The sequence below is a fragment of the Bombina bombina genome, chromosome 10 (genome assembly GCF_027579735.1).
Source record: "Bombina bombina isolate aBomBom1 chromosome 10, aBomBom1.pri, whole genome shotgun sequence".
NCBI classification, from domain to species: domain Eukaryota; kingdom Metazoa; phylum Chordata; class Amphibia; order Anura; family Bombinatoridae; genus Bombina; species Bombina bombina.
This window is the reverse complement of record NC_069508.1, coordinates 57,682,897-57,697,167: the sequence shown is the minus strand read 5'-3', so window position 1 is coordinate 57,697,167 and position 14,271 is coordinate 57,682,897. Positions and strand designations below refer to the sequence as shown.

At 36.9% G+C, this 14,271-nt stretch overlaps 1 protein-coding gene across 1 annotated transcript in view; it reads left to right on the top strand.

The window, feature by feature from the left end:
* The window catches only part of ABCA4 (ATP binding cassette subfamily A member 4), a 382,609-nt gene that overhangs the window by 329,439 nt on the left and 38,899 nt on the right, over nucleotides 1–14,271 (top strand). The window contains exons 39-40 of the mRNA XM_053693132.1: nucleotides 8,946–9,061; nucleotides 13,932–14,079. Coding sequence (XP_053549107.1) covers nucleotides 8,946–9,061; nucleotides 13,932–14,079 — 264 coding nt within the window. The remainder of the gene's footprint in view (nucleotides 1–8,945; nucleotides 9,062–13,931; nucleotides 14,080–14,271) is intronic.

The following is a 14,271-nucleotide window of genomic DNA, read 5'->3' as shown; positions in this document are numbered from 1 at the left end:
TCTAATTTCTACATGTCAGATAGTCGAGTCTAATTTCTACATGTCATATAGTCTAGTCTAATTTCTACTTGTCAGATAGTCTAGTCTAATTTCTACATGTCAGATAGTCTAATCTTATTTCTACATGTCAGTTAGTCTAGTCTATTTTCTACATGTCCGTTAGTCTAGTCTAATTTCTACATGTTGGATAGTGCAGGTACACTAAATCTTTCACATAATAGATTTCTGTGGGGGTGCACAGTACAATTCATGACTGATATTGCATGAGTCTAATCTTATTTCTACATGTCAGATAGTCTAGTCTAATTTCTAAATGTCAGATAGTATAGTCTTATTTCTACTTGTCAGATAGTCTAGTCTAATTTCTACATGTCAGATAGTATAGTCTTATTTCTACATGTCAGATAGTCTAGTCTAATTTCTACATGTCAGATAGTATAGTCTTATTTCTACTTGTCAGATAGTCTAGTCTAATTTCTACATGTCAGATAGTATAGTCTTATTTCTACATGTCAGATAGTTTAGTCTTTTTTCTACATGTCAGTTAGTCGTCTAATTTCTACATGTCAGATAGTGTAGTCTAATTTCTACATGTCAGATTGTCTAATCTTATTTCTACTTGTCAGATAGTCTAGTCTAATTTCTAAATGTCAGATAGTATAGTCTTATTTCTACTTGTCGGATAGTCTAGTCTAATTTCTACATGTCAGATAGTATAGTCTTATTTCTACATGTCAGATAGTCTAGTCTAATTTCTACATGTCAGATAGTATAGTCTTATTTCTACTTGTCAGATAGTCTAGTCTAATTTCTACATGTCAGATAGTATAGTCTTATTTCTACATGTCAGATAGTCTAGTCTAATTTCTACATGTCAGATAGTATAGTCTTATTTCTACATGTCAGATAGTCTAGTCTAATTTCTACATGTCAGATAGTCTAGTCTAATTTCTACATGTCATTTAGTCTAGTCAAATTTCTACATGTCAGATAGTATAGTCTTATTTCTACATGTCAGATAGTCTAGTCTAATTTCTACATGTCAGATAGTATAGTCTAATTTCTACATGTCAGATAGTATAGTCTTATTTCTACATGTCAGATAGTCTAGTCTAATTTCTACATGTCAGATAGTATAGTCTTATTTCTACATGTCAGATAGTCTAGTCTAATTTCTACATGTCAGATAGTATAGTCTAATTTCTACATGTCAGATAGTCTAGTCTAATTTCTACATGTCAGATAGTCTAGTCTAATTTCTACATGTCAGTTAGTCTAGTCTAATTTCTACATATCAGATAGTCTAGTCTAATTTGTACATGTCAGATAGTATAGTCTAATTTCTACATGTCATTTAGTCTAGTCTAATTTCTACATATCAGATAGTCTAGTCTTATTTCTACTTGTCAGATAGTATAGTCTTATTTCTACTTGTCAGATAGTATAGTCTTATTTCTACTTGTCAGATAGTATAGTCTAATTTCTACATGTCATTTAGTCTAGTCTAATTTCTACATATCAGATAGTATAGTCTTACTTCTACATGTCAGATAGTCTAGTCTAATTTCTACATGTTGGATAGTGCAGGTACTAAATCTCTCACATAATAGACTTCTGGGGGGTTGCACAGTACAATTCATGACTGATGTTGTGCGTGAGTGCTTGGCTTCATGCAGTTATGTGCTATACTATTATTAATAATAATGATTTATTTCAGGCTTTAAAAAGTGCTAAATGTTACAGCAATATTTTGCATTGCTCTTTAGATCAACACTTAGAAAATATTTCAGGCAAGTTAAGATTATTTGGTTAAAATATTTAACCATCCATTTATAATACCCACCTTTCTGGACATAATAATCCCTACAGAAGACAGATGATGTATTATGGCAGATATGTTAAAGGGACATTAAACCCAAAAATGTTATTTTATGATTCAGATAGAGAATATCATTTTAAACAACTTTCTAATTTACTTCTATTATCTTCATTCTCTTGATATTCCTTCCTGAAAATCCTATTTAGATAGGCTCAGTAGCGACTGATTGGTGGCTGCACATAGATGCCTCATGTGATTGGTTCACCCACGTGCATTGCTATTTCTTTAACAAAGGATATCTAAAGAATGAAGCAAATTAGAAAATAGAAGTAAATTGGAATGTGGTTTAAAATTGTATTCTCTATCTGAATTATGAAAGAAATGTTTTGGGTTTAATGTCCCTTTAACGATCTGCCTGTTGTGTGTGAAGGAGATACAATTTCTGCAGAGACATTACAACAATACATTAATGGTAATGATTTAAATTTAAAATTTACATCAGAACAACTTTGACAACTTTTTGGATATAATGTTGAGGGCTAATTTGATCAATTATGGAAAATATATTGATTTATTAAGGAAAGATATTGCAGGTTTACACTTCAGTTCCTGCCATCCTAAACACGTAAAATCAATAATTAGAGGTCAGTTCATTAGAAAATAAATTGTTCCACAGACGACTCTTGTGCAAGAAATATGGATATCATGATGAATAGATTGTTTGAAAGGGGCTATGATATGGACTTATTAAGTAGGTCTGAAGTTGAGACTATCCCCAGGGCTAATCTTTTGAAATATGGAAATAAAAGAAATGTTATTGCAAGGGACAACAAACCTTTTTATAACTGCTTTTAGCAAGGACTATTAGAAGGTTTGTCAAGCAGTCCGTGAGTGTTTACTGATTTTGCATAGGGATCCTATATTAAAGTGAATGTAAATTTTTATGCTAAAGTGCCCGGTTTTTAAAAATTCGATTAAAAACAGGGGCACTTTAATTCATCAAAATTTACATATCACTCTTGTTGTGAAAAAATACTTACCTTTTTAAGCTTGGCAGCCGCTCCAGCTTCCTCCGCCCATCGCAAAGCCTCTTCCTGGGTCTAAAATGAGGAATCCGGCTTCCTCCAATCTCGGCTTCAAATCAGACAATGATTCCCCCAAGGGGAAGCCATGATTGGATGATGACCGATCCATCATTTCTGATGTCAGAAATGGCTTTGCGACGACCGGGGAAGCTGGAGCGGCTGTCAAGTTTAAAAAGGTATTTTTCCACAACAAGTGAAATGTAAATTTTGATGAATTAAAGTGCCCCTGTCGGGCACTTTAGCATCAAAATTTACATTCACTTTAAGACTAATTTTATCTGGAAGTTGCAAATTTGTTTCTCAGAGGGCCAAAACTTAAAGGAATATTCTGTCACCCTATAGGTTACCATTTGACTCCATTTCTACTTGACTACCAAGGAGATAAGGTTGTTATAAATGTTGAGGTTGGAGATGCAAAACCTTTGATTAAATATTACAAGGATATAGTTTTGTCTCTTCCATTACTGGCCGTGTTTATCATATTAAGTATAACATCATTTGTAATACCACTTGTGATATATTTACTAATGTGCTAGGGATGTAATAAATGGTATGTAGGTTGTACAAAAAGATCATTACGTGACATGTTTTTGGTGCATCTTAGATCTATTGAATATTCTGAGTAAACTACTCTAAAAGCTAAATATTTTAGGCAGTATCATGATTCAAATTCTCAAATTTTAGTTGTACAAGGTATAGATTTTATACCAAGACGTTAAAGGGATAGTAAACCCAAATATTTTCTTTCATGATTCAGATAGAGCATGCAATTTTAAGCAAAATTTACTGAAATCTTTGGAGCCAGCCTATTTTTGGTTCAGTACCCTGGATTGGGCTTGCAGACCAGGTTTTGAACCTAAAACAGGCTGTCTCCAAAGCTTTTATTCCTGCTTTTTCAAATAAAGATAGCAAGAGAATGAAGATAATAGGTGTGAATTAGAAAGTTTCTTGAAAATGCATACTCTATCCGAATCATGAAAGAAAATATTTGGGTTTACTATCCCTTTAAAGATGGGGTGATAAATAATGTTTACTAGATCAAAGTGAGGTTTTCTGGACTTTATTTTCAGACCAGGTCTTAATTCTTTGATGGATGATAATTTGTTTATGAAAACATATGGATAGTATAAATGAAATGTGATTTTGAAATGTTTATGCAAATATTGAATGTTAGAGTGAGATTCATTAAATTATTTAATATATTTTTCTCTCTTCCTCCTCCAAAGAAGGGGTTAATGAATATGTTTCCCATTGTTAATAATATGTAATGGAACACCTGTGTGGCATTTGTTATTAAATAAATGTGGGTGAACAAAGTATAAGATTACCAAGAAATATGTATAGCTTGCTCCTTACAGACCCATGCACTAATTTTTGCTTTGGTGTTTTTAAAGTATGGTTCCATTGTTTTTTTGGATTGATGAATAAAACCATTTTTTATATACCTTTTATCCTGAAACTCTTTGGCCTAGATTTAGAGTTCGGCGGTAAAAGGGCTGTTAACGCTCCGCGGGCTTTTTTCTGGCCGCACCATAAATTTAACTCTGGTATCGAGAGTTAAAACAAATGCTGCGTTAGGCTCCAAAAAAGGAGCGTAGGGCATTTTTACCGCAAATGCAACTCTCGATACCAGAGTTGCTTACGGACGCGGCCAGCCTCAAAAACGTGCTCGTGCACGATTCTCCCATAGGAAACAATGGGACTGTTTGAGCTGAAAAAAAACCTAACACCTGCAAAAAAGCAGCGTTCAGCTCCTAACGCAGCCCCATTGTTTCCTATGGGGAAACACTTCCTACGTCTGCACCTAACACCCTAACATGTACCCCGAGTCTAAACACCCCTAACCTTACACTTATTAACCCCTAATCTGCCGCCCCCGCTATCGCTGACCCCTGCATTACAGTTTTAACCCCTAATCTTCCGCTCCGTAAACCGCCGCAACCTACGTTATCCCTATGTACCCCTAATCTGCTGCCCTAACATCGCCGACCCCTATGTTATATTTATTAACCCCTAATCTGCCCCCCACAACGTCGCCGACACCTGCCTACACTTATTAACCCCTAATCTGCCGAGCGGACCTGAGCGCTACTATAATAAAGTTATTAACCCCTAATCCGCCTCACTAACCCTATCATAAATGGTATTAACCCCTAATCTGCCCTCCCTAACATCGCCGACACCTACCTTCAATTATTAACCCCTAATCTTCCGATCGGAGCTCACCGCTATTCTAATAAATGTATTAACCCCTAAAGCTAAGTCTAACCCTAACACTAACACCCCCCTAACTTAAATATAATTTACATATAACGAAATAAATTAACTCTTATTAAATAAATTAATCCTATTTAAAGCTAAATACTTACCTGTAAAATAAACCCTAATATAGCTACAATATAAATTATAATTATATTTTAGCTATTTTAGGATTAATATTTATTTTACAGGCAACTTGGTATTTATTTTAACTAGGTACAATAGCTATTAAATAGTTAAGAACTATTTAATAGTTACCTAGTTAAAATAATTACAAAATTACCTGTAAAATAAATCCTAACCTAAGATATAATTAAACCTAACACTACCCTATCAATAAAATAATTAAATAAACTACCTACAATTACCTACAATTAACCTAACACTACACTATCAATAAATTAAATAAACACAATTGCTACAAATAAATACAATTAAATAAACTAGCTAAAGTACGAAAAATAAAAAAGAACTAAGTTACAGAAAATAAAAAAATATTTACAAACATAAGAAATATATTACAACAATTTTAAACTAATTACACCTACTCTAAGCCCCCTAATAAAATAACAAAGCCCCCCAAAATAAAAAATTCCCTACCCTATTCTAAATTTAAAAAGTTACAAGCTCTTTTACCTTACCAGCCCTGAACAGGGCCCTTTGCGGGGCATGCCCCAAGAAGTTCAGCTCTTTTGCCTGTAAAAGAAAACATACAATACCCCCCCCCCAACATTACAACCCACCACCCACATACCCCTAATCTAACCCAAACCCCCCTTAAATAAACCTAACACTAATCCCCTGATGATCTTCCTACCTTGTCTTCACCATACCAGGTTCACCGATCCGTCCTGGCTCCGATATCTTCATCCAACCCAAGCGGGGGCTAGACATCCACTGAAGAAGTCCAGAAGAGGCTCCAAAGTCTTCATCCTATCCGGCAAGAAGAGGACATCCGGACCGGCAAACATCTTCTCCAAGCCGCATCTTCTATCTTCTTCCATCCGGTGCGGAGCGGGTCCATCTTGAAGCAGGCGACGCGGATCCATCCTCTTCTTCCGATGTCTCCCGACGAATGACGGTTCCTTTAAGGGACGTCATCCAAGATGGCGTCCCTCGAATTCCGATTGGCTGATAGGATTCTATCAGCCAATCGGAATTAAGGTAGGAATTTTCTGATTGGCTGATGGAATCAGCCAATCAGAATCAAGTTCAATCCGATTGGCTGATCCAATCAGCCAATCAGATTGAGCTCGCATTCTATTGGCTGTTCCGATCAGCCAATAGAATGCGAGCTCAATCTGATTGGCTGATTGGATCGGCCAATCGGATTGAACTAGATTCTGATTGGCTGATTCCATCAGCCAATCAGAAAATTCCTACCTTAATTCCGATTGGCTGATAGAATCCTATCAGCCAATCGGAATTCGAGGGACGCCATCTTGGATGACGTCCCTTAAAGGAACCGTCATTCGTCGGGAGACATCGGAAGAAGAGGATGGATCCGCGTCGCCTGCTTCAAGATGGACCCGCTCCGCACCGGATGGAAGAAGATAGAAGATGCGGCTTGGAGAAGATGTTTGCCGGTCCGGATGTCCTCTTCTTGCCGGATAGGATGAAGACTTTGGAGCCTCTTCTGGACTTCTTCAGTGGATGTCTAGCCCCCGCTTGGGTTGGATGAAGATATCGGAGCCAGGACGGATCGGTGAACCTGGTATGGTGAAGACAAGGTAGGAAGATCATCAGGGCATTAGTGTTAGGTTTATTTAAGGGGGGTTTGGGTTAGATTAGGGGTATGTGGGTGGTGGGTTGTAATGTTGGGGGGGGGGGTATTGTATGTTTTCTTTTACAGGCAAAAGAGCTGAACTTCTTGGGGCATGCCCCGCAAAGGGCCCTGTTCAGGGCTGGTAAGGTAAAAGAGCTTGTAACTTTTTAAATTTAGAATAGGGTAGGGAATTTTTTATTTTGGGGGGCTTTGTTATTTTATTAGGGGGCTTAGAGTAGGTGTAATTAGTTTAAAATTGTTGTAATATTTTTCTTATGTTTGTAAATATTTTTTTATTTTCTGTAACTTAGTTCTTTTTTATTTTTTGTACTTTAGCTAGTTTATTTAATTGTATTTATTTGTAGCAATTGTATTTAATTTATTTATTGATAGTGTAGTGTTAGGTTAATTGTAGGTAATTGTAGGTAGTTTATTTAATTATTTTATTGATAGGGTAGTGTTAGGTTTAATTATATCTTAGGTTAGGATTTATTTTACAGGTAATTTTGTAATTATTTTAACTAGGTAACTATTAAATAGTTCTTAACTATTTAATAGCTATTGTACCTAGTTAAAATAAATACCAAGTTGCCTGTAAAATAAATATTAATCCTAAAATAGCTAAAATATAATTATAATTTATATTGTAGCTATATTAGGGTTTATTTTACAGGTAAGTATTTAGCTTTAAATAGGATTAATTTATTTAATAAGAGTTAATTAATTTCGTTAGATTTAAATTATATTTAACTTAGGGGGGTGTTAGTGTTAGGGTTAGACTTAGCTTTAGGGGTTAATCAATTTATTAGAATAGCGGTGAGCTCCGATCGGAAGATTAGGGGTTAATAATTGAAGGTAGGTGTCGGCGATGTTAGGGAGGGCAGATTAAGGGTTAATACTATTTATGATAGGGTTAGTGAGACGGATTAGGGGTTAATAACTTTATTATAGTAGCGCTCAGGTCCGCTCGGCAGATTAGGGGTTAATAAGTGTAGGCAGGTGTCGGCGACGTTGAGGGGGGCAGATTAGGGGATAATAAATATAATATAGGGGTCGGCGGTGTTAGGGGTAGCAGATTAGGGGTACATAGGGATAACGTAGGTGGCGGCGCTTTGCGGTCGGAAGATTAGGGGTTAATTATTTTAAGTAGCTGGCGGCGATGTTGTGGGGGGCAGATTAGGGGTTAATAAATGTAATATAGGGGTCGGCGGGGTTAGGGGCAGCAGATTAGGGGTACATAAGTATAACGTAGGTGGCGGTCGGCAGATTAGGGGTTAAAATTTTTAATTGAGTGGCGGCGATGTGGGGGGACCTCGGTTTAGGGGTACATAGGTAGTTTATGGGTGTTAGTGTACTTTAGGGTACAGTAGTTAAGAGCTTTATAAACCGGCGTTAGCCAGAAAGCTCTTAACTCCTGCTATTTTCAGGCGGCTGGAATCTTGTCGTTAGAGCTCTAACGCTCACTGCAGAAACGACTCTAAATACCGGCGTTAGGAAGATCCCATTGAAAAGATAGGCTACGCAAATGGCGTAGGGGGATCTGCGGTATGGAAAAGTCGCGGCTGAAAAGTGAGCGTTAGACCCTTTAATCACTGACTCCAAATACCAGCGGGCGCCCAAAACCAGCGTTAGAAGCCTCTAACGCTGGTTTTGACGGCTACCGCCGAACTCTAAATCTAGGCCCTAGTTAGGTGCAGAGGATTGGATTTACCACTTGTAATATCAGATGAAGCGTTATTCTTTGCACAAGGTTGAACAATAGATTATGCATCCTCTGCTATTATTGATTACGCGTCACTTGTAATCTAGACCTCCATATCCCTTTTAAAACATGAAATTATTTGTGATGGACTTGATAATTTAAAACAAATGTTTTATTATAAAAGAAGAGCCATTCTTTTAATTGCCCACATTTCAAGTAGTACTATTTTAATGTCCTATTATACACACATATAACAGATGTACTATTCCACTGGTGCAACTTTGTGTCTTTTCTCTGTTTTTTCTCTGTTATCAGGTCAATTATGCTATAAGTGTTGCCATGGTCGTAATAATATTCATTGGTTTCGACAAGAAAGCATATACCTCAGCCACGAATCTCCCTGCACTTATAGCTTTGCTCTTTTTTTATGGGTAAGTAAAAAGCTTGTAACCCTTGGATCTAGCATTTAACCGTGATCTAGATTTAAAACTGTAATGCTAAGTGTGAAAACATGTGTATATATATATATATTTATAAAGAATCTTTTATGTATGTATATTTTTATCATGTGGCATTACATTTTTATGTTTATAGATTTTAAATCTAGATGCATATGTCTGTGCATATTGTATGAACAGTAGATAAAGGAACATTACATAATAAAAATAATATGCAGTTTGCAAGTCTTGTAGACAGAAGAGAAAGTCAGTCTTTATTGCAAGGTATAGCTATGGGAATATAGGTATCTTTACATCACACATGACACCTGGTTAACCAGTAATGTTACCAAAGGGATATCTGTGTTTGTGGCCTCAGCTAGTAAGATTACTGGCTCAACTTTAAAGAGACAGTCTACAATAGAATTGTTATTGTTTTGAAAGATAGACAACATCTTTACCACCCATTCCCCAGCTTTGCCCAACCAACATTGATATATGAATATACTTTTTTTTTTTTTCAACAAGCTTTATTGTTTGAAAACATACAGTACATTTAAGGCATAAACCATCATACAATCAATGCAGCGTTCGATATTAGTATTTTCGTAGTCCATGCCGCCATGTATGGCCAAGATTCTTGATATTTGCATCGTGTTATAGTCCAAATAGTTTGACATTGCGGTGGGGGACAAAATCCCACCTGTCTGAGCTTGTTTTACAATATTTTACATTTTTAGAACAGAAGAATATTGGCATTGAGAGTACCAAGAAAGGAGAGTAAGGGCAGAGAAAAGGGGGGGGGGGAAAAAAAGATATATGAATATACTTTATACCATTTAATCCTCTAAATTTCTGCATGTTTCTAAGCCACTATGGGGCCTATCTATCAAGCTTCGAAAGGAGCTTGACGGCCCGTGTTTCTGGCGAGTCTTTAGACTCGCCAGAAACAGCAGTTATGAAGCAGCGGTCACAAAGACCGCTGCTCCATAACTTGTCCGCCTGCTCTGAGCAGGCGGACAGACATCGCCGGAAATCAACCCGATCGAGTACGATCGGGTTGATTGACACCCGATTGGCCGCGAGTTTGCAGGGCGCGGCGTTGCACCAGCAGCTCTTGTGAACTGCTGCTGCAATGCTGAATAAGCGTATTCAGCGAGGTCTGGCGGACCTGATCCTCAATGTCGGATCAGGTCCGCCAGACTTTGATAATTAGGTGCCTATGGGTGCACTGGTATTTGAAGTGGCCCGCAATCGTGTTCGCATTGCATGGAAGCTTTGCACTCAATAGAGCGTGCACCCATAGGCTCCAATGGGAGCCTTGTTCTCATACCATGAGACACAACATGAGAACCTAGCACAGCGAAGGGGGTAAGTCACGCAGCGATGGGCAGAAATTTATAATATATATGCATATGATATACATATTAACACATAAAAAATATGTATATAAGCATATATATATTTACAGGGAACACACAGTCCCCATAGACTGAAATGTAAAGGCATTTTCAGCGTCGTTTTTCTCTTGTTAAGTGTATCCAGTCCACGGATCATCCATTACTTATGGGATATTAACTCCTCCCCAACAGGAAGTGCAAGAGGATTCACCCAGCAGAGCTGCTATATAGCTCCTCCCCTAACTGCCATTTCCAGTCATTCTCTTGCACCCAACGAATAGATAGGATGTGTGAGAGGACTGTGGTGATTATACTTAGTTTCATACCTTCAATCAAAAGTTTGTTATTTTATAATAGCACCGGAGTGTGTTATTCCTTCTCTGGTAGAATTTGAAGAAGAATCTACCTGAGTTTTTCTATGATTTTAGCCGGAGTAGTTAAAGGGACACTGTACCCAAAATTTTTCTTTTGTGATTCAGATTGAGCATGAAATTTTAAGCAACTTTCTAATGTACTCCTATTATCAAAGTTTCTTCATTCTCTTGGTATCTTTATTTGAAATGCAAGAATGTAAGTTTAGATGCCGGCCCATTTTTGGTGAGCAACCTGGGTTGTCCTTGCTGATTGGTGGATAAATTTATCCACCAATAAAAAAGTGCTGTCCAGAGTACTGAAACCAAAAAAAAGCTTAGATGCCTTCTTTTTCAAATAATGATAGCAAGAGAACGAAGAAAAATTGATAATAGTAGTAAATTAGAAAGTTGCTTAAAATTGCATGCTCTTTCTGAATTACAAAAGAAAAAATTTGGGTACAGTGTCCCTTTAAGATCATATTGCTGTTTCTCGGCCATCTGAGGAGAGGTAAACTTCAGATCAGGGGACAGCGGGCAGATTAATCTGCAAAGAGGTATGTAGCAGCTTATTATTTTCTGACAATGGAATTGATGAGAAAATTCTGCCATACCGATATAATGTAAACTCAGCCTTAAATGCAGTAGCAGCAACTGGTATCAGGCTGTCATGTATGTATATTTTACACTTCAGTATTCTGGGGAATGGCACTTCACTGGAATTATACTGTATGCATAAAACTTTAGCCTAATTTGCAGGGACTAGCAACAGGCTTTTTAATAACACTCAATTTATTAATGTTAAACGTTTTTTGCTGGCATGTAAAATCGTTAAATTTTCTGAGGTACTGGGTGAAAAAATGTTTTGGGCACTATTTTTTCCACTTAGCAGTCGTTTTATTTAATTTATGACAGTTTACTGATCTCTCTCACTGTTATGTGTGAGGGGGAGGGGCCTTTTTTGGTGCTTTTGCTACGCATCAAAAAATTCAGTCAGAAGTTTATTGTCTTCCCTGCATGATCCGGTTCATCTCTACAGAACTCAGGGGTCTTCAAAACTTGTTTTGAGGGAGGTAATCACTCACAGCAGAGCTGTGAGATTGTAGTTGACTGTGATAAAAAAAAAACGTTTATTTCTGTATTTTTTTTTTTCTGCTATCAGGGTTAGTTATCCTTTGCTAATGGGAGCAATCCTTTGCTAAAATTGTGTTTTTTACAAAGATTTGATGCTATAACTTTTTATCTACAGGCAACTAAGGATTTTCGACAAACGTCTTCCCTGTTTGTCGTTTATTCTGGTCAGAGGAGAGGTCAAAAAGCTTCGGCTACCTCTCTCTCCTTTTGGCTTCGTAGCATAATACGGTTAGCCTATGAGACTGCTGGACAGCAGCCTCCTGAAAGAATTACAGCACATTCTACTAGAGCTGTCGCTTCCACTTGGGCCTTTAAGAATGAGGCTTCTGTTGAACAGATTTGCAAGGCTGCAACTTGGTCTTCTCTTCATACTTTTTCCAAATTTTCCAAATTTGACACTTTTGCTTCTTCGGAGGCTGTTTTTGGGAGAAAGGTTCTTCAGGCAGTGGTTCCTTCCGTATAAAGAGCCTGCCTGTCCCTCCCGTCATCCGTGTACTTTAGCTTTGGTATTGGTATCCCATAAGTAATGGATGATCCGTGGACTGGATACACTTAACAAGAGAAAACATAATTTATGCTTACCTTATAAATTTATTTCTCTTGTAGTGTATCCAGTCCACGGCCCGCCCTGTCACTTTAAGGCAGGTAATTTTTCCATTAAACTACAGTCACCACTGTACCCTATGGTTTTCCTTTCTCTGCATGTTTTCGGTCGAATGACTGGTAATGGCAGTTAGGGGAGGAGCTATATAGCAGCTCTGCTGGGTGAATCCTCTTGCACTTCCTGTTGGGGAGGAGTTAATATCCCATAAGTAATGGATGATCCGTGGACTGGATACACTACAAGAGAAATAAATTTATCAGGTAAGCATAAATTATGTTTTTTTTTTTTCTAACATCCCAGACGCGCTCACTTTAATCCCTTATAACTGCTTCATGCATTTATTTTATTAAAAAATAAAGATGCTACTATTTTATTTTTAAATAAAGAACACTACACTGTATTTTGAGTGCGATTGGGGCACATTTTGAAAATTAACCAGAGATCTTATCTTTGGTTAATTTTTGGAATGCTAATTGCTACCACAAGCTCGCAAGTGTGCGATAAATTAGCGCTCCACTTGTAATCTAGCTCTATGGATTTATTTCAATCAGTTTAAAACCACAACATGGTTTTAAACTGATTGAACATAGTAACATGGATGTCTTTTTGTTCTTTTTTATTTCCTTATGTAATAACAATTCCAATTTAATAATAATAATTGCAGATTGAATTTGAAAAAAAAACATTTGAATTAGAAAATAACACAACAGAAACATTTAAAGGGACATAATACTCATATGCTAAATCACTTGAAACTGATGCAGTATAACTGTAAAAAGCTGACAGGAAAATATCACCTGAGCATCTCTATGTAAAAAAGGAAGATATTTTACCTCACAATCTCCTCAGCTCAGCAGAGTAAATTCTGTGTAAAAACTTATACTCAGCTGTTGCCCAGGTAAAAAAAAATAAAAATGAAGAAATGAACAGCAGCCAATCAGCATCAACAGACATACTGAATTGTTGCTTAGAAGTCCTTTACAATGGCTATTGAGAAACTTTTGAGGTAAAATATCTTTCTTTTTTACATAGAGATGTTCAGGTGATATTTTCTAGTCAGGTTTTTACAGCTATACTGCATCACTTTCAAGTGTTTAAATATTTGGGTATTATGGCCCTCTAAGGAGAAAAAAAAAAACTTGGAAAAGCTGAAATTATTTTCTGATTGATTGGAATACTGATGTTGAATTCTCCCTATGCCGAGGATAGAGGGCTTTCATGCCCCCCCCCCCCATAGAAATTTGAAATACGTTTCAAATTCAAAACCCCCAATTCAATTTGCAAGGGAATTCTGATTGGTTAGAATGGAACACCCAAGTCTTATGTTTATTGAAATGGCTCCAATGATAAAATAGATGATGAATTGTCTTTTGCAGGTGGTCTGTAATCCCCATGATGTATCCAGCTTCCTTTCTATTTAACGTACCAAGCACAGCCTATGTTGCATTATCTTGTCTGAATCTCTTCATTGGGATAAACAGCAGTGCTATCACATTCATCCTGGATCTTTTTGAGAATAACAGAGTAAGACCCATAAAGTCTAATAATAATAATAGTAGGTAATGAACTGTTCTATACCCCTATCTATGTGTCACATATTTTGGAAAAGTTTTACTGTATTAGCCCCTATCCCTTCTTCTGGAAGACTATACAACAAGCCTGCTCCCCTTTCACTAAAGAAATGTTTTCACAGATTGCTTAGGGATTTGAAACCCA